Raw genomic sequence first — 21,750 nt, 5'->3', positions numbered from 1 at the left:
CAACACAGCCTTTTCAAAAACATCATTCTACTCACTCAGGATAATCTACAGAACACAGTAAATAGTTATGTTTTGTTTAGTTTAGGCCGTAAGTTTTATGGAAGCGGCACCACAGCTGGAGAGTTACAATAACCACAAAAAACATCCACTCATGCCCATTGTGTAAGAGGTGTGTGAGAAATCTAAGAAGGAGAGATTATAAAGTTAAATGATGAAATATGCTGCTTCATATTATGCATAAAGTAACCCATATGAACTCATCTTACTAGTCCACGGAGATTCCTCTTATTTACCTCGACAGTGAAATAAAAGCATCCTGTGCAACTGCAGTTGACAACCTTCGGTTTACAACCCTGAAAAGAATGGGCTTTGATTTGATTGACAGAATAAGAAAGAAGAAAATCACAGTGACTTTTCTCAAATCTTTTCATTTTCATGTGAAATGTTGGAAAAGGCTAAATAATTTAGTTTTATTTTAAATGTTCTGAGTAGCAAAATAATCACGTGCATGTGTGACATTTTACTCTGATACATCCACACACAGTCCAGTGGAGAGTTTGACTCCTCCGAGTCATCCACTTAATGAAGCTGCAGATATCTGTCCAGTTTGTCCAGAAGTCCTCACTGTTGACGTCCCCCACCTCGGTCTCTCAGTTTTTCGGTGTCTGTCTTAAGACAAAAGTAGCCTTCAGTCTGTTTGCACAAAGGCATCAGTGTTCCTCGTAAACACGCACAACATGCAGCCTCTGCAGTTCAGCGCTGTGGCCATGATATGACCGATGTGATGCCTGGTACGACACTCCTGCAGCCTGGCACAAGCTGAAGGTCATTACAAATGAAGCCTTATTTAGTACAGCATCTTCTCTACACATAATTGAATTGATTTAAGACTAAAAATGAATTATTGGCTTTTTTTTTTCAGGCTTTTAACATCAGGCAAAATTTGAAGTGTGTTGTTCTGCATGAAAACAATTGGCCTTTAGTTTGAACACAAAGTACCTTCAGAAAAACAAAGTCAGCCAAATATAATGCAACTACGTGTGAATCAGAGGGTGAAAAAGTAAAAGGATTAATGGTGGAAGTAGCTATAAGAATACAGATGACAAACCCTTCTTTGAGTTATGTTATTTTTTTCAAATATGTATTTTTTTCAATATATAATAATTCATTCCCAGAAGTAACTGTGGTTCAGAAACTTGCTGGGTGTGCTACACGTTTGATTAGACCTTGACCCACGTCTGTAAAACTTCCTGTGATCTGTCCATAAACTCAGAGGTGATACCATTTTTATGACTGGAAAGTGAGTGCTCTCTGGATAAAATGTGTCTCTTAGTCACGGGCACGCCAAACATGAAAGCAACTCTGTCACTTCTGAGGTGTGTTTTGACTCCAACGTTTGCTGTCTTTAGTCCTCACCCCGTGATTTGGGGGATTTTATTATTACGCTTTTATTATGTTGACCTTCTCTAACGGAACAAGACTCGCGTTATGATTCACAGTTACCACAAAGGTTAAAACTCAAAGCTGACAATATGGCTTGCACTACTTTTAATAACAGGTGCGTAATTACAAGGGATCATTTTACAATTGATTGTGAAATACTGCAAAAATACCAAAACCAAATTATTTGAGTTAACTGAAGAATAAAATGTGTACAACAAAAATAAAATACTAATTTACTCATTGATATAATATATAAATATAAGACTGTGGAGCTAAAATTATTGTCAATTAGTCAAATAGGCAATCAACAGGAAAACAAATGGCCACCGCTTTAAGGAGTGAAGCTCTTTATCAAGCAAAATCTGTTTTTTTTTTAAATGAGCTTCCTACCCCAAAGGCGCAAATATTATCTTTGATAGTAATGTTTTTGAATATTTTTGGATGTTGGACTGCTGGTCAGAAAAAACAAGCTATCTGAGGAGTGCACATCTGGCTCTGGGAAATTATTTTTGGGCATATCTCATTTTGTACAGACCGAAAAATGGATTGAATAATCAAGAAAGTAATTGTCACCTTAATCGGAAATGAAAGCAATCGTTAGGTGCAGTTCAGACTTCGTAGGTCGTCACTATGAAGTCAGCAGTAAATCAGAAGGAATTGAAAGTAAATATTTGCCATTGCTCATGATCCCAGGGAAAGTTCTTTTAAGGCACGATAACAAGGTGATCGCCGGTTCTTTAAGGAGAAATGAAATATTCTTAGCAGCTAAAGCTCTATATGAATTATTATCCATGTTGAACTTGCTAAATCACTTTTTGCCGATTTAATATTTTAAATGATCATATAATTTTTTTCCCATCATCATTATTTAATTGTCTAAACTTTATTTAAATAACTGGATGAGGAAAAGGCTATTTCATTCATTAGTTGTTATTTTTACAATTTCTGCACCCATCTACTTTTCACTAAGACTGGAGGATTGAATTTCAGCATGCAGTGTATTTTCATTGTTGCCCCTCTCCTCCTCAGACCTGTATTTCTCTTTGTTTTAGGTTGTTGCCACAGATGCAGACAGCCCTGAGTTCAGCGTGCTGCTATACTCTCTGTCGGATGGCTTTGACAAACAGGACAAACACCCCCTCTTCCAAATCCACCCACACACAGGAGAGCTGTGCGTCTCGCAGGATATTGATCGAGATACGGGACAGACGGTCCACGACATTCTGATCAAAGCTGAAGATCCAGTGAGTCGGCATTTTATTGAATACATGTATCCCTGATGTGGAGTTGGAGCTGATTTTCTGCACAATGATCAGAAGATCAGGTTTGATTTGACTCACAACATTTTGCCCCTTCACAATCCCCCTCTTTACTCTGTTTCAGGACGGCCTGAGTGCTCAAACCTACGTGCACATTGAGGTAGAAGACTTGAATGATCACGCTCCAGTGTTCAACCCTGAAGAGTACACCGTGAGCATCAGCAGCCACGCACAGCCCGGCACAGAAGTCCTCAACGTTATCGCCACTGACCGAGACTCTGGCAGGTTCGGACAGGTCACCTACGATATCCTTCCTGGGGACATGTCCAATTTGTTTGCACTGGATAAACAAACAGGTAGGCAATTATGTTTTTAGGTTATTTTTTTTACATTTTCAGTAGATCCACTGGGTTTTTTTTTTCCAAGTAGAAGGAGGTTTTGTTTCAGGTGTGACATGGGAGTTTTCAAACTGTATTTAAATGACTTCTCAAGCTTGATTTGTCAATTAGATCCTCTCACGAATCTTTAAGTAAGTTGTGACTGGTTAGTGGCAGCATTCAGGGATGAACAACTACTTACTTTGTGTAAATCCCATTGATATGATTGCTAGTGTCACCACTCAGCAGCGGGGGTGCAGAAAGCTTAAAAGCTTTAGATCTGCATGAAAGCAGACGAGAAGAAAAGATTTTTACTCAGTCACATTGTAACACCAAATAAAAAAAATGACAACCACTTTCAAACAGCTATTTTGTTTCCACCTGCTTATGTCCAACTTTGCATGTCTGATGATACAGGAAACTCTTTTTTTTTTACTTAAAAAATAAAAAAGATGTTTTCTGTTACAGATTTGGCTTTGAACAATAGCAATTTTAAGAGTAAAATTATTCAATAGTGAGAAAATATCTGTTTTTATGATGTCTGTGCAGCTGAACTGGGTATCGTTTGTGCTGTGTAGCAGTGCTGTGTCTATATTGTAATTTTGCAGCCTTCCTGATTAGACCTGTCTTCAAAAGAATGTTTTAATCTGAGCTATAACTAAAGATATTTCCATTCTCATATGGTAGATATTTTCTCAATTAAATTTTTTTCTACAAAATGTCATAAATTAGTAATATTATCGCCATATAGTTTTCAAAAGGTAACAAAAGAACTTAGTTTGTCGACCGACACTCAAACTAATACTTTTACAGTGATGAATAAAACTGGAAAAAAGAGAATTCTCCCATTTGAAAAGCTTGAAAAATATAATTTCTTCTTGAAAAATCATTTACATCACATGTCATTCAAAACACTTGTTGATTTTAATTGATCTGATTCCGATCTCAACTTTTACATTAGGAAAAGTAAAACTAAGTACGAATATTTAGTCGAACCTTAAAAACACCGAACATCAGAGTGATTGTTGAAGTTCGATGAAGCAAACTGAGCTTGAACATTTCTCTGTTCCTGCAGGAATGCTCTTCCTCACCTCCACTCTGACCCACCTGGGTGCTGCCAGTGTGACGCTCTCTGTAACAGCACAGGATGGGGATGGCTTGACCTCAGCAAGACCTGCAGGGGTCACCATCAATGTCTTACGTAGCGCTCAGGCTCCAGCTGTGTTCCAGAGGTCACGCTACACTTTCACAGTGCCTGAGGACGCACCGCTGGAGACGTCTGTGGGGACGGTGGAGGCCATCGACCCAACCGGTGAGTGTGTGTGTCTGCTCAGATCCTTATTGTCCAAGCTGGTTTCAGAGTGGCTGGGTGACAGGTGGAGGTTGATATTTGTAATAAACACAAAGTGATTTATAGCAGGGTGATAATTAAAACCAAAAAACCTTTGTCTGCAAATAACCGTATGTGAAAACCTTGAACACTCTTGAACGATCACAAACAGTTCCACATTTCTAAAATAACAAAGAAAAACCAACAAAAATACTTGCCTTGGTATTGAATCAGTACTTCGTATCTGCTCATACCATGAGTTTATGTTTTGTGATTATGGGAGAAAAAAAATGGTCAATACATCCCCAGACAATAGTCAGATGAAGTAGCGATTCTGAGTGTTTTTGTTTACAATAAAATTTGGCTGTTTTTCAGGAAAGGTGACCGGTTGTAATTGAGTCTATAATACACTCTCTGATTAGCTTGTCCTTCTTGTGATCACTTGAAAATTGCTTTTTAAACATTTTAAGTTGGCAATTTATTCTTTAGTGTGATTCTTAAATACGAACTTTGGTGTTCTCTATTTTTTCAAAGAAATGCAGGTCAGATGGTTTAACAATTTGCAAATTGCTTGCTAGGATTAGCTGCAGTTGAGCAAAAGTTAATGTGGAAAAAAAGCCATATTTCTGATTAATATGAAACGGGTAAGCAAATGTTTTGTGATTATTTATTTAGATTTCTTAATATTAGGACTAACTTTGTTCCCTTGTCCTTTCAAACAAACCTGCGGATGTTGTACAAACACAGTGTTAAAGCAGGATTTGTCTGACAAAAACAATTGAGCAATCACTGTCATTGCTCAAATCTCCTTCCAGACATGAAGCGGTGAGCAGTAAAGAGGAAGTTTAATCTTTAATCCTCTTTAGCCACATGGACATGTGACAGATAGGTCAAAGACTGACTACATGTTTGAATAGTCATTGTGTCTGTACTCTTACAGGTCCAACATTGTCCCATCATAACTGTACAGAGACAGGTGTTTTTTAATTTTTTTTTACCATTAATAAATAAAGTATATTTGATGTTATTTTGTTGTTTAGATGTGAGTTAAAAAGTGAGCACAGTGTAAATATTGGAAGTGCAAACATATAACATATATATATAAATTATGATTTGTGTCCTGTGTAAACTAATGAACACTAAAGTCTGCTCTCTTCACGGGGGTTCCCCAGCTCCACAGTTACCAGGATTATCCCTTCACAGTCTTTTTGTTTCTAAACCACTCGCCCACACGAGACAGTCATTTAAGGCTGTCTAATTAATTAACCGATTAACGCCCCAATTTTTAGCGGAAACAAGAGCATTGGGCTGCTTTAAGCTCTTTGCTTGTTTCAGTGGTTTGTAGTTACAGTTCAAACACAGCAAATACTTGGAGGGGATTAATGGGATCTTCTAACCTGTATTGTAATTACTTTTGTGTTGTTTATCAAGTGTGTGTGTGTGTGTGTGTGTGTGTGTGTGTGTGTGTGTGTGTGTGTGTGTGTGTGTGTGTGTGTGTGTGTGTGTGTGTGTGTGTGTGTGTGTGTGTGTGGTGTGTATTCATGTTTTCTCCTGCAGATATAACAGTATACAGTACTTTTCTCCATCTGATTTATACCTAATGTTTATACATTAAAAATAGCACACATTATGCGGACTACTGACCTGTTTAAAAGAGGTTCGATAATCAGTGAGCCTGCACACGGAGGAAAGAGACTGTTACTCATTGACTTCACAAACTAATCAACCTTGATACAGAATATGTGAACTCAAAACGATATTTCCTTTTCTTTTTTTTTTATAAGTGGAATTAACTGTAGTTGAAAAAAATGTGTTTGGTTGAATGAGGATGATGAAACCTCACCATAAAGGACTAAAATAAGTTACTCATTAGTGGTTACATGTCTTTTGCCTTCTGTTCTTTTTGGTGTACAAACAGGAATTGAACTTTAGAGTGAAGTACGAGACATCTTGTGCCGAGCAATTAAACCACAGAATTAACTATTCCTCATAGACTCTGGATTTTTTTTAATGAGGGAGCAGGAGTAGATGTCCTTAATAATAATAATTAAGTAATACATTCATTTTCTTTGTGGAAAAAACACATCAGACACACATTGTTGTCTGTGTGTTGTAAGTAAACTCACAAAGTTGGTCTACACTATGAGACGGATACAAAAAGAAAGTGATGAATTGTTGATTTTCTCTTCATGATGTTTAATTGGCTCTCATTGTCACACATATTGTGTAATTTCCTTCCAGTACAAAACACCAAAGCATGTTGATTCCTTGTATATTAACTGCAACTATTTCTGTAATATGAAATGAGGGCACAGCAGCTGTTTCTAGGATGATGCTGATGTGATATTTTTCTGAATGTATTATATATTGCTGGAAGGACCATTGGGCAATTGAAGTCTGATAGATATCTCAAAATGTAAGCAATTAAAACTTTCCGCATGTCTAAATACAGCGACTAAAAGTCTGTAAGATATTTAAATGTGTGATTTCTGTGAGCTATTTATTGTTTTGTGTTTAATGTTTCTATGAAAAATTGTGTGTCTTCACAGACTCTGTGGAATCTGTATCTTACCGAATCTCTTCTGGAGACCCTCTGAGTTTGTTCTCCGTCCATCCGAAGTCCGGTCTGATCCTAAATGTCAAACCTCTGGACCATGAGTCTCAGCCCTACGCCCTGCTGGTTCTTCAGTCCTACACCGACGCCTCTCCCGTGTACAGCACTACACAGGTCAACATCACCGTAGCTGACGTCAATGACAATGCCCCCGTCTTCACCAAAAGTCGTGACACCATCACAGTGTCACAAAACACTCTGCCAGGAACAGTGCTGTTCATCGCGCATGCACATGACTATGACAGTGGAGCCAATGGGAGGGTCCAGTATTACCTGAAAAGCAGCAGAAATTGTCCGTTTGTTGTTGACCGCCACCTTGGAACGGTTATATTAAATCAGAGTTTACAGGTGGATCATCAGCAGAGTTACAGCCTAGAAATTGTGGCTAAAGATGAAGGTGAGCCTTCGCTGAGCTCCACACTGACCCTCTCAGTGAACATAGACCGGACAGCTGCAGAGGACAGCCTGGCCTTCGAGACGTTGGTCTACCAGGTGGAGATCGGTGAGGGCTACCGGAAAGACTCTCGGGTCATTCAGGTGAGGGCGCACCGGACCCGTGGAGCTCGCATGTCAAACTCCGGCCTCACTTACTCGCTAGAGGCAGAAGCTGGGTTCCCTCCTGCTCCTTTTCGGATTCACCCAAAGACTGGATGGTTGTATCTCTCCCACAACCTCGACTACGAGACAGAGTCCAGGTATCGCTTTCGAGTGCTGGCCACAGCCAGGGAGGCCTCGCCGGCAAACACCACGGCTGCAGCCACGGTGATAGTGCTGGTGCTGGACATCAATGACAACGCCCCGGTGTTCAGCAGCGAGGTTTACTACTTCACTGTGTCAGAGGGGTCGTCACCGCAGGGCCTGGTGGGAACAGTCAAAGCCGTCGATAAGGACTCTGGCAAAAACAGCCAGCTGTCCTACATCCTGCTCTCAGATGGGAAATTCTTCCGCATCAATTCTAAAACAGGTAAAAATATTCGTGGTAATCACACCATCTATACTTTATCCTGTGTTTTACTGTGCAGCAGTGTGTCCTCACCTTCTTCTGTCTCCCCTCTGCCCTTCCAGGTGAAATCATCAACTGGGTGGCGTTGGACCGGGAGCAGCACAGCCAGCACAGTCTGAAGGTGATGGTGACAGACCAGGGTCACCCTCGTCTTAATGCCACTGCCACCGTTCACATCCTCATCACTGACATCAATGACAACGCTCCACAGTTTGCACACCTGCCTGCCAGCAAAGAGCTGAATGTGCAGGTAAGAATGACTCCTATCTCAACGTCCAGTGGTCAAGTGGTTAATACGGGTAAACAGGTGATACAGTAACTTTAACATACAGTATAACATGTAGTATAACATACAGTACACGAACACTCTCTGTCTCCATCTTACCATACTCAGTTTTTCTCCCCACATTTTCTGTCTATTTCTCCACTGCCAATATCAAAAGTAAAACAATTGCCTTTTTTCTTAAGCAGAGTTGAGAATAAACATCTAAAATGAATTTAAACTATTAATTAGAACTTACATTTTTTTTCATAAATTATTATTATTATCATAAATATTGGATTACCAGTTTACCAAGTGTTTTACCAAAAAATACACAACCTCTGACACTTTTTGAGAAATTTTAAAAATTACAGTTTCTGACGAGTGGGTGGGTTTTTCTTCTTTGTAAGAGCAAATGGGTCAATGTATGTTATTGTTCTGCATCCGTTTTTCAGTTATTGGTGCAGTTTATTGATCAAGAAATTTCAATTATATGGGATACATAATTTCTCCTTATCTGCTACCTTCAACTCGCACCAACACTCCAGATGCACAGTTCAGCTTCTTTACCTCGACGTCTTCATCTGTCACATGATGCTTCACCAGAGGATCAATGTGTGTTGCACTCTTGTCAGATGAGATGATTTCTGTTGGTTTCTGGTGGCATGTTTCTGGTCTGTGGGCCTATGCTGATGTAGATAAGACATAAAACAACTAGAAAAGACAGAAACATGTATAAAGGAAGGACTTAATAAGACTTAATTAAACAAAAACATAGATATATATCTTTAGTGTTGGTTGGTATTTTGTCACATGTACTATATTTATGTACATATTACTCTTTTATTGCAGATATGGGCCGGTATACCAACAGGATCTTTGGTGACAAACATGTTTGCCAAAGATTTGGATGCAGGAGAGAACGGAACAGTTACTCATTCACTGGTCACAAGTGAGTCGTACATGTGTGTTTGGAGGTTTCTGTATGAAATATACATTATATTATTCATATTTAGTACCATACGCCCGTTAAATAATGAGACCCTAAGTATCACCACCTTGTACTTCTCCTTCTCGTTGGTTTTGAAGACGATGACCTTGGACACTTTGAGATTGACAGCCAAAGTGGAGACATCAGAACGACAGAACTTTTCACCCTAAACACTGAACCATACTACAGTCTGAAGATAACTGCCAGGGACAGCGGCGCCACGCCTCAGGAGGGCACTGCAGTCATTAATGTACAGGTACAGTCTGTCCTCCACTGACTACTTTAATTCACCCTATTCTATAAGCAAATCCCTGCTACATGGATGGCATATTTCTTTGAGATTTAAATTGGAGGCTTGACTTGAAATTGAGTTTAGTGTAAGACCAGTGAGACCTTAGCAATTCCCTTTGCAGAGTATACAGTTCTTATTATATTCTAAATCATCATTCAGTGAATTACCATTCAGTTATTGGAAGCTCCCTGCAGAAGCTCTTAGGCTAAATTAAGAGTTTAATATTAGTCATTAGTAAGATCATTTGATTTATATTGCCTGACATCACAACTAACAGATGAGCATCAAGGGGCTTTACAGAATCTGACCTTAGATTTGGATAAGTAAAAAATAAACTAAAACCTTCACAGGAAAAAAAAAAAATGCAGAACGAGCAACACTGGAGCGATCGCTCCATCAGTGCAGACATACAATATAATGTATGTCATGTGTACAGAATAAACCAAGAAAGGAAAATTTACTAAATTATAGACCGTAAACATGCAGTATAACAAGAATATTGATGCAGCAAGTCATCCAGCACCTTCCACATATAAAGAAAGGAGCTTCTTACTAAAGTCATTAGACCTGGAGTTCAGCTCCCATTCTTTTCTGAGCTTCCCTGTTTATTACCACCGCTTATATCCTTTCATTGTAACTTTAAATTCACACAGTAATCTAGTCGGGTTTGCACAGGCTCAGCTGCTTTGCCCTGAGATTTAATATTTACACCTCAGGCAGAAGAAGCGAAGTAGTCGACACAATAATTATTGCAAGATCTGTGTACATACCATATAGAAATTGCAGTAGTGTGTATAGAATAAACATTTTTACCAATGTTCAAAAATAAAACCTAAGCATGTTGTTGTGATTTTGCATAAGGAAAGATCCAATCTTTAAGTAGCTTTAAGTTTGGCACCCAGGGGAGACATTTCTTTCAAAAGGGTTTATAAAAAGGGTTCATACAGACAACTGGATGACATGTTGTGCAGTGTTTCTGTCCGGAAAGTTTCATGCTTGAAGAGTGTTGTGTTTTTTCCTCCAAGTACAGCGATCTTTTATCTCTTCAAGATGTCCACCTCACCTTTTTAATAATCCCTTATATTCTACTGTTTTCATTTTCCTGTGACTTTCAAAAATGTCTTCTTTGGTTTTATGTTGTGTAAAAACAAAAACAAACTAAGAGTATAACTCTCTATGCTTTTGATCTGCAGGTCAATGCATTAGAGGATCTGTCCAGCCGCACCGACCATCACATTATGAGACGTTTTTCGGTGAGGGAGGACACTGAGCCGGCGACTGTGATTGGCTCTGCCGGTGTTTCAGATAAAGGGATATTTCACTATTCCATCACTGAGGGAGATGGCAGCGTTCACTTTGGCATTGACGGCTCCTCTGGTGACATATATATTAACCAGCCTCTGGACTACGAGTCAGCCGTGCAGTACTTCCTCATGGTTCGTGCTGAGGATGCGGGCCGTGCTCCTGGTGTGAACGTGTCGGTGCTGGTCAGCGTGATGGTGGAGGACGTAAACGACCACACACCCTGGTTCCCTGACAAACTGGTGATGCTCGGTCTGAGGGAGGACGCTCCAGTTGGATCGCTGGCGTTTGCTTTTCACGCCAGAGACGCTGACGGCACCTTCTCAAACAGTGCTCTCCGCTACACTCTGACCTTTGACCCTGAAGTCAAGAGGTCACCGTCACGTTTCCCTTTTCAGATCGACCCTTACACGGGGAGCCTGACTATCGCGGTGCCTTTAGACCGCGAAAGCAGCCGGAGCTTTGCCTTCACTGTGACGGCCACGGACCAGGCGGAGAGGAAGGATGAGCGTAAACAGACGGCGGTGACGGCTCAGATCTTCCTGCTGGACGTCAATGATAACCGGCCAGTGTTTGTGTCTGCAGACACAGTTCAGGTGATGGAGGATGCAGAGGTGGGGAGTCTGCTGCATCATTTCGTGGCCATAGATGGAGATCAGGGTGAAAATGGGGTCGTCTCCTTCTCCATTATGGCTGGAAACGAAGGTTTCTTCACACTGGAGCAGAAAACAGGTATCGTGGTGTATGCAATGTCAAAATAATGAATTAACAATGAACTATTGTACTTTTAATACGATTTTACTTTTAAACGAGGGATCATCTTTGGACAAAAAAAATATTTTATGATGGTGTTCTGATTAATATAATCCTTTTTTTTTAATTATTATTTTATTAAAGATTATTACCACCAAAAATACTAAAACAAAAGAAACAGGATACATGAATTATATAAAAAACTATATATAAAAAAAAAAAAAACTATTTTACAAATGACATGTCCTGTAAGAAACAGTAAAGCAAATGTATACATTCAAGGAACATTTGTAATGATAAATGATAAAAAGTAAATCCTTTACTACTTTGCATTTTAAACAGTTTTTGTCTCAGTCACTGGCAGTATTTACTTGAAGCCTGACTGATCCATATTTACTGAGGGATTTACAATGAGAGGAAAAACCTGAAGTCATATTTTTATTTATTTTCCTCCATTTCATTGTGCATCACTCCAAAAGCCTTTTAGGTCCTTTCTTCATGCAGGATTGAGCTGTTATTGCTTCTTCTGGCCATCTTTTTCAAACTCTTCCCTCCCCTTTAGGCCTCTTGTTTCTCTCGTCTCCGTTGGACTACGAGACGCAGCGTTTGCACCGTCTGACCGTCCGTGCGGTGGATCGCGGCCTCCCTCCGCTCTCCTCCACCCAGACTCTGACAGTAGAGGTGGGCGATGTGAACGACCAGGCACCTGTCTTCAGTCAGGCCATCTACAACGCCAGTGTGGCAGAGAACAGAGACCCTGGGGAACCTGTGGTCCGGGTCTCTGCCACTGACAAGGATTCGGGTAACAACTTTCAGCTATTAACATCCTGTTTTTGGTTTGGTTATGTGTTGGATCAAAGGAAGAAATGGGTTAAAGACGTTCAGTTAATTGCTTAACACCCTTATATTTAATCTAAGGCTGTAACCAGTAGTTATTGATTATTTCACAAAGATGGTCCAATTGGGTTTTATTGAAAAAAAAACACCAAAAAAAAAAACCACACCGTAACATTTAAGAATCTGTATCTGTCATTCTGCAAATCATGTGTGAAACTTTCAGGGAAAAAAATTCATTCAAAATTTTGAGTTAGAAAGTTTCCCCTTTGTGAACAGCAATTTGACAGAATGATTTTAACTCAAGATTCACTTACTAGCTTTTAGTGGGACTTTCAACCACATCTCATGGTCTACATCAGAGAACAGCACGTAGTCATGCAGTTTGGTCAGCTGTCATTATGTGATCTAAGATCAGGTGCAGAAGTTTTATATTCAGGTTCGGCGATGACAAATGAACTAACTCTGTGACAACTGTGCAAAAACCTGCTGAGATGTAGTTAAAAGCTGCGGGGAAAAACTAGATTTCAAGTTAAACTAAAAAAGAAGCACATTCGGTCGATATCTTTTAAAGGGCAACCACATATCTGGTTTCCATAATGCAGTGATTTTTCCCTTTTTCATACTGTACGTTTTTCCATAAAGTCTGAGGGAGAATGATTATTTTTCAAGTTGAATTAATAAAGAATGATCTGAATGACTATTGAAAGCTGCTAAATTAGATCTGATCAGTCCTGTATTTTCAAATCATAACTCAGAGACCTCTTTATACATTATGCTTTGTAGAAAAAGCAGCTGTTGCATATCTTTTCATCCAAAACAAACTTCCCATGTGTTGATGATTTTTGTTGTTGTTTCTCTCTTTTTATGGAGCCCTCTAAAATAAATGTGTGGGTTTTTTTTAGCTGGATAGATCAAATTTACTTCAGACACTGAAAGAAACTTGATGGAAAATTATGACAAACAAAACTAAGGAATCTTTTCCTCTAAAATCCAGGGGCTTCTGTGCACAACAATTACCTAGATCTTTAGGTCTTAAGAGAGCAACTAAAGGAAAATAACTGTAAGAAACAGAAAGGAGGACTTTTAAGAGGCTTAAGAATTTCTTAAGAGGAGAAAATGGTGGAAAGACAAAGAGGTGGGATGCAATTGTTCATGGATGATGTTTGTCAACACCAGAAATGAAGTTGATCACGGCACTAAGATATTTTGCAGCTGGAAAAATGCAGCAGTGATGATTCGGATCTGTCAAAACCTTCATCAGCAGAGTGATCACAAAGAAAAACAGCACTTTCTCACTCGTATTGGGACGCAGTTAATTTAATTTCCACTGGATGGCACTGTCTGCTCTGTGTCTAGCATCACAGAGTGTTTTTGTTCTGGATCAACAAATCACACCTTTTTAAATGATGTGTCATACCAAGCAACAGGGTCAACCAAACCTCCTCAGTAAAATACAAGTTTTTGTCCCTTCCTCACTCAGAGTTGCTCCAAAGAGGTGTCCTCTGACTCTTTTCTAGAAATCTGTAGCCTCAGTTATGAGCTCTCTAAGAGGATTTACAGGATATTTGTGAATACAACCTCTGATTATCTTCCCTCTGGAATCTATGGAGCTTCACTTTTCATCTTTTAGCATTTATGTTCAGCCTGAAATAGTCTTTCTGTTGATGTAGAGACGGCAGTATCCCTCCAAGGTGCCTAGATGGCAGCACTTGCATGTCTCCTTAAAGCATAACTTCCTCAAACCAGAGATCTGGTCTGCTTAAAAAGACACAGTGACACATGTAAATAAAATAATACCAAATAGCAAAGCCTGTGAACTAGTAGAATTGTAATAATTATGTAGGATTGAATGGATTACTTTCTAGAGAAATTAAGTGATAAAAAGGGGAAATTCCCCGAAATCTCCTGTGTAAACAGCAGTGTAACAGTCCATGTTTATTATTGTTCAAGTATGAGTACCACATGACAAAATACAGTGGAGCAGCATGGCAGCGTGAGCCCCTGCTGTGTTTTGGTTGAACTTCAGCACTGCTTAGCATCAAGGTTATCGTCAGTGTTTTTTTACTCCATTAGCACTTTAATTGAAACCAACCCACGCCCTTTTCCTCATATGTTGTTCAGTTTGTGTCTTTTTCTCGTGCTCTGTTCACCAAATCTCATTCATCTGACCCCGAATCATATTCACAAATCTGCACATCACTCCTGTTTATTTTAACACGTTGTGCTCAGGGCCTCTTGAATCCCGTCTGGTCTCGTCATGTTGACAGTAGGAGTCTTTTTAAATAGCGGAGGTGGAGGGCATGCGGCCGGAGGATCCGTACAGGAGGGGTTTTTGATGTGAACTAACATTCTTGGGGGGTGAGAATTGTCCAAGAACAGCAAGCACACAGCTCCTCTGGGAGATTTGAAAGGTCCTCTCTCTTGGTGATTTCCATAATCCAAGCCATCTGTGCCAATAGGCGCCATGTTTTCATCTGTCTCCTCGAAGCGCCTCGTCTGGCAGCTTCAACCGCTCTCCCACCAGTCTTATTTCATTATCATTTGTGCTGCTTTTATTTTTTTTCTCACAAACTCTCACCAAAGATGACCATTGTTTTAGGCCTCTGATGGTTTCTGTATCCAGTTTCTGTGTCGGAGTCAGTCAGAGACGATACGCAATATCAGCGAGTGTGACAGCTAACCGTTGTGTTACTCTGCACATCCTGAATTCACTTTGTTGAGCAAGTGTTAAAATGCTTGGAGGGATTTTTTTTTTTTTTTTTTTTTAATAAACTGTGCAGTCCTTTGGGTCACAAGAAGATAGTTTCATTATGTGGAGAGTTGTCAAACCATAAGATTTGATCACCATGCCAGATTTACCATGTACACTATTGTATGGGGCCTTTTATTTTTTCCTGAAATTCTGTTAAATCTCAAATTGTTTCTTAAGTTATCTTCAGATATTACAGAATTTGCTGTTTATGTGATGATCAATTTATTGTGGCAGAAAATGTGAAGAAATATACGTACAACATGATCTTATGTGTCACACAGTAAGATGAAGTAAAATGAATGTTGAAACCCAGAGCAGAAATTAATTTAGTTGCCTATACACAGGATCACACAACAAAAAAGACATAAGTCAGACAGATAACTTCAAGTTATGAAAGACACATATCTGACACACAATGTAAAGCAACTAATTTAAAGCAATGTAAATACAATCAATGAATTGATAATAAATAAAAACATAGACCGATAATCAAGAGATACACTTAAAAACAGTACAATATATTTGTTATTTAACTTTTAAAATTTAAAACTACAACCCATATTTTAAAAACAAGCAAATATCACATGTGATTCAAATGTTTCACAGCTGTTGGCACAAACGATCTTCTCTTTGTGAATCATTTTGGCATTCATAAATGTTCCCTCAACACCCTTTTTAAAACACCTTTTGTAATGAATCAGGAGTCATTCAATTCTAGAACAGCCAGCAATGATTTTACTACCACAACATACAACAGCATAAAGGGTTGGTTTACTCAAAGCATAAAAAAAAAAAAAAAATCCATATTTTCTGACTTGCGTCCAGAAAAAAGTGAAGCACATCACATTAACGACCTCACCAAACAATCTGCTGACAGTTTTCACAGAAACCTATAATATACAGTGATGATCGTCAACTCAAGTAAACTTTTATGACCACAGTTCTCCGATATTTCTTCCTTTTTTTAAAAAAAAATTTTTTACTTTTCAATATTAAAGGCCACATTGGTTTTTCACACCAAACACTAAGAGCTCTCGTATCCCTGTAACCATTTATTATAACGAGGGAGTCATACTTTTTACTGGTGCTCCAGACAGTTTCTGTGAAGGCCTTCTGATGCTGAGATGATATAAATCATGTGTCGTTGTGCTGCAGCTATTGGTCAACAGTGAATTTGAGTGTACCATCGAGGTGAACTGGTTTCTGTCAGTCAATGTGTGACTGTCAGTAGAAGGACCAGTAAGCACCTGGGCCAGACGAGGTTTCTGCTCCTCTGTCGGTTTTAAAGGTGACACACTGCATCCTGCCGGTCCTTCCCCCAACATGGTTCTGTTTTCAATTAGACCCTCAGATAAATGCTGTCTGACACAGAGGCAGCCTTAAACATGAACTCACCTGATGAGGTGCTAAACTGACTGACTGACACAAACACCAAGGCAGATTATTTCTCACCTGTACCCATTCAACATATTATTTATGTAGGTGTCATGCTGAGATTGCTTTGTTTTTGTTTTGGCAGCGAAGAGAGAAAGAGAGCACCGTCACAGTAGGAGCATTTCTGTTTTAGAAATGATCTCAACATCCAAAAACATGCATCTCAGGTCAGGTTACCTGGCGCCGCGCTAGTGGCAGCCTGCTGCAGCATCTCCCCCCTGAGAGCCCCCCTGCTGTAGTGAAGAAATTTCCCCTCGGGGATTAATAAAGTGTATAAAATCAAAATAAATAAAAAAAACGTGAGATCATACAGTACGATCTGATGTGATCATCTTAGCTGTTGTTTCTGTCTAGTAAGATGATAGGCTGGGCACCATCCTCGTAATGACATTAATGATAATGGGGCCTTAATTTTCCTTTTTTTCTGCCCGTGTGTTGACTGTGAGGTCTGTAACAGTGTTTCCATTTACTTCCTGTGTCCGTCCGTCAGAGGAGAATGCCGTGGTGTGGTACAGTCTGCTGGCGGGCCCCGGCTACGAGCTCTTCAGCATCAACCCGTACACCGGCCTGATCACCACCACCTCCTACCTGGACCGAGAACAGCAGCATAATTTTACTCTCAGAGGTATGGACACATGAACACACACACACACACACACACACACACCCACACCCGAGTGACAGGGAAGTCTGAAGAGCATTACTCCTCTGACACACACTTGTCAAAATTTGTTGGTTTCAATGTTTGTCACTTTAGGTCAAAGGTTGTCTATTGTTTCTAATTTGAATCAGAGTTGAAGTCAAGCTACAGTGAGCTAACAGTGTGTTTTAGAGTGGAAGCTCCCCGCCTCGCCTGAAACAAAGTGAACCACTTTTTTACAAAATTATACCAATCACCACACTAATTCATTGTATACAGACACACAAAAATATCACCAAATGTACAATATCGAAAAGTTTAATACATCAGCTAGTAGTGTTCTACAGCTTACAGCAGATATGCATATATCTATTTTTTTGTTTGTTTATATAGTTTGTCCCTTTATATTTTCTTTTTTTTTTCTGTGTTTGCACCAATTGGGATTTGTTGTAGTCTGTGTAAGATCAATAAAATAAATTATATTTTAATTCTATATTTTAGGGCAGGGAAGAAGAATAGTCGAGCAAATTTACGCAGCAAAGGTCACATATTCAATGAATACAATAGTTATAATATCATTAAATAATTATATGAATTACAAGATGTAACATATCAGGTTTTGCTTAATTCAGTTTAGCAGGTGAGTAATTGACCGATCACAACATACAATGGCCTTGCTGCAATTAATCAGAGCAGCATATTGCAATGTCAGTGGAAAAAATCTTATGTGTTTTAACAAGTTGGGAAATGTAGTGACAAAGATCCACAACCAGTCAGAAATCAATGCACATTTGCCTGCAACTCACCAGGAAGAAATTACTTTTATAATCACCAGTTGGAATCAGTTTGTATGGAGATGATGTTTGTACTGACCAGCTGTGTTATCAGTGGCTGTGATCAGGATGTCCTGAGGAAAACTGTTCCAATGAAATCCCTTTTGATTTGACACTGATGATATAAACACAACCAACTGTTTGATTTTCTGCACATTTAAGGCAATAATTGGCCCGGATCTCCTTCTCCGAAAGGCTTATATAAATATCAAATAGTATCTTAAAGAGATCTAAACTAGCTGAAACGAAACATATATACTTCTACAGCCTCTATCGAACACTTCTCTTCTGTTTCTCATTCTCCACCCTCTTTCTTGTCATGCTTCACAGCCAAAGTCATAAAGAATTAAAGGTCTGCCTTCTGCATGAAGGCAACATTATTCAGCAGATTGATTTATGTAGAGGAAACAGTAGACGTTTAAAGGGCTGAGCTACAGTATATCTAGCTTCTACTGACTGCACTGCTGCCCCCCGCTCTTTTGAAGTGTTTGCTTTCACTCTGACATGGGTACACGCAGTAATTACATCCAACCTACTCAGCAGTGTTTAGTGATAAAAATGCTTTCAGATGTTTAATCATAATATTTTTACAGTTGCCACTATGATGAACAATTAAATCCAACAATAAAATATAATAGCAGGAAAGCTTGAGCGTCTTGAAGTCGTGCCAAAGTCACACAGGGCTTGTTGGGAAATACTGGAATATGTGGAGACAATTTTCTCTGGCTTCAGATGAATTTGGAAAGAAATAAAATACCAAGGTCTTTTCAACATGTATTAAAAGCTGCCTCAGTATACTTCATGTTGACAGGTTTGTTTTTGTTTTTTTATTTTATTCTATAGCATTTGTGCTGCTCTAAAAATCGAATTTGGCCTCAGTCTTTGGTGAGCAGTGATGGAGCCATTAACTACGTCGCCGCTGTGTTTTGAGACTGAGACTATTGAGAAAAATTGTCTTTTTCTATTCATCTTTGCATATAATTTTTGTGTTTTCAAAATATACAATAAATTACTGTTAAAGGAGACACTATAGTAATAGACTGTGGCCCCTTTGAGCTGTTTACTGAAGGTTCAAACTGAAATGTAATAATGATTAAATGCATTGACATTGATATTGATGTAACTTTCTACACACATTCAGGTTGCACAGCCTACAGGGGCCGACAGACTCTGGTGTCACCCTGACCTTTCCTCTAATGCTTTCAGCCGGGGAAAATTTTAACATTGGTTTGTAAACTAAAGCTGCAAAACTAATAATGTTCCCATCAGCATTACTCATCTGTACTTTGTGCGAGTACAAATTAGAAAATGTTACTTGGTTAAGATGGTAACCATGGTCAAAAATATATCTGCTAAACTCCAGCATGCTGCTGTTGTCTATGCTGAATATCAACTGTCACCTGGATTAATGAAGGCAAAATGACAAAAAAATTATCTCAGGGGAAAACATAGCTCAATTAAAAACAGCTCTTATTAAGAGTAACTCTGGCGTATTTAAGGAGCAGGGCAGATAATATTTCGTCTCTAAATGCTTTTCAGATTTAAAAAAATGAGAAAATTTCCAAAATATTAAAAATCTGTAGCAAAAAAATATCTAGAAAAGTGAGTGTAAGAGTGAATGTCTTTCGATTCCTGTCTGCAGTCCAGGCTCGTGACAGCAGCACGCGGCCTCTCTCGGGCACAGTCATCGTGCTGTGCTCCGTGCTCGATGACAATGACAACCCTCCAGAGTTCATGCAGTCCTCCTTCCGGATCAGCCTGCCAGAAAACCTTCCTCCCGGGGTCGTCCACACCGCTCAGGCCTCCGACCCGGACCATGGAGAAAATGGCACTATACACTACTCCATACTCGGTAAGGAGCCCTGATAATGCGCTGAATTTCAAGCATTGGGTTTATTTTCTGCTTTATCACAACTTGGACCTTTTTTCTTGTAGTTCTAGACATCATTTATGTTGGTCATAATAATTCTTGAGATATTGTAACACAGCAGCTTGGCTGAAAAGACAAGGTAAACAAAACCCTTCAAAGGTTTGCCAAAATTAACTGCTTTAAATATCGATCACAGTTTGTAGACTGACTTCACCGTTAACTTACTGTATGTATGTAGTTGTGTGAATAATATTTTTTTTCCAAATGGAATGATCTCAGGTACACAGTTTCAGTTTTACCTTCAAATATACTAGTTTAGATAGTTTGTTAAACTATTTGCTTGTTTACAGTGTTTAAAACATATCTGATAATCTGACTACTTGGTTTGGACTAGATAGCAGCAATTTCACCATGTTCTGAGATATCAAACATTATTTTTGGGAATAGTAAGTCATCATAACTGGTTGAAACAATGGCCAAAGCTATAAAAAAAATATCTCTGATTGTCTTTAGGTGAGGACTACAAAGGTCGCTTCACCATCAACAGTCACACAGGTGCCATCAGCACCACGCAGGTCCTTGACCGGGAGGAAACACAGAATTACACACTCACCATACAGGCACGTGACTATGGCCCTACCCCACTCGGCTCCTCCACCCAGCTCCAGCTGGTGCTGCTGGACCAGAATGATAACATCCCTTCCTTCAGCCGTAAGAGCTATCACGCCTCCGTCAGCGAGGGCCTCCCTGCAGGAGCCGAGGTCCTGCGCATCAGTGCCTTTGATCCTGACGAGGGGTCCAACGGAGACGTGACCTACTCGCTGACAGAGGACAGCAGCCAGGGGGCCTTTTCAGTGGACGCCTTCACAGGAGTGATCCACACCACCAGGTCTCTGGACAGAGAGAGCAGAGCTCAGTACACCTTCAGGGCTGTGGCCACTGACGACTGCACTCAGGGACCACTGAGCTCTGAGGTGTCGGTGACCATACAGGTGGAGGACGTGAATGACAACGTGCCAGTCTGCGACCAAAATCCCTACAACGCATGGGTTTCTATGAGGACTCTACCAAGCCAGATAGTTACCACGGTGATGGCATCAGATGGAGACCTGGGTCAGAACGGAACAATACAGTTTATGTTGTCTGATGAGGAAAATCTGTTTGACATCAACACGGAGTCGGGAGAGATTTCACTGAGGAGACGAATGAGAGCAGGTTTGTCTGGGAGGAAGTTGCAGGTTGTGGTTTCAGACCGAGGACTTCCTCCTCTGACCTCCACCTGCCTGGTTTTCATCCACCTGAAGGGGGAACATGAAGGACTTCAGTTCACAAACAAAGTGTACAACGCTACCATCAAGGAGAACAGCAGAGTTGGTACGTTTCACCACCTCTGTGTCTATTGTTGTCACTGATTCCTTTAAAAACCTGATCAATCTTCTCACTTTCTCTTTCTTAAGGCACTTGGATTGCAAAAGTGGAGGCAAATGACCAAACCATCAGCAGACAGAGGATCACATACACCATATTTAGTGGCAATGAGAATCAAATATTCTCCATTAGCCATCAGACAGGTAATAAACATGAAATGTGTTGCTTTTCTTGTTGCACATCCAAAGCTTTTGGCTCTCAGTTCACTGGTTATGATTACCAGATAGCATTTGTGTTATGTATTTGCAGGAATGTCATGCATGATTTTATTATATAACTGATGGGAATAGTACAAATTATCGTTCACTCATCCATTTTATTTTCCGTATA

The 21,750-nt window shown here is 39.7% G+C and overlaps 1 protein-coding gene across 1 annotated transcript in view; it reads left to right on the top strand.

The window, feature by feature from the left end:
• The window catches only part of dchs2 (dachsous cadherin-related 2), a 32,902-nt gene that overhangs the window by 2,053 nt on the left and 9,099 nt on the right, over positions 1-21,750 (top strand). Inside the window, exons 2-14 of the mRNA XM_069689766.1 lie at positions 2,496-2,687; positions 2,827-3,058; positions 4,155-4,391; positions 6,959-7,987; positions 8,089-8,276; positions 9,141-9,240; positions 9,378-9,535; positions 10,765-11,605; positions 12,189-12,428; positions 17,140-17,274; positions 19,765-19,974; positions 20,506-21,366; positions 21,450-21,563. Coding sequence (XP_069545867.1) covers positions 2,496-2,687; positions 2,827-3,058; positions 4,155-4,391; positions 6,959-7,987; positions 8,089-8,276; positions 9,141-9,240; positions 9,378-9,535; positions 10,765-11,605; positions 12,189-12,428; positions 17,140-17,274; positions 19,765-19,974; positions 20,506-21,366; positions 21,450-21,563 — 4,537 coding nt within the window. The remainder of the gene's footprint in view (positions 1-2,495; positions 2,688-2,826; positions 3,059-4,154; positions 4,392-6,958; positions 7,988-8,088; positions 8,277-9,140; positions 9,241-9,377; positions 9,536-10,764; positions 11,606-12,188; positions 12,429-17,139; positions 17,275-19,764; positions 19,975-20,505; positions 21,367-21,449; positions 21,564-21,750) is intronic.

This window comes from Brachyistius frenatus, unplaced genomic scaffold (assembly GCF_029030835.1).
Source record: "Brachyistius frenatus isolate BFR_SWC_R1_liver_20210118 unplaced genomic scaffold, ASM2903083v1 Contig_7, whole genome shotgun sequence".
NCBI classification, from domain to species: domain Eukaryota; kingdom Metazoa; phylum Chordata; class Actinopteri; family Embiotocidae; genus Brachyistius; species Brachyistius frenatus.
The sequence above is the reverse complement of the archived record's forward strand: the minus strand, read 5'-3'. Positions and strand labels throughout refer to the sequence as shown.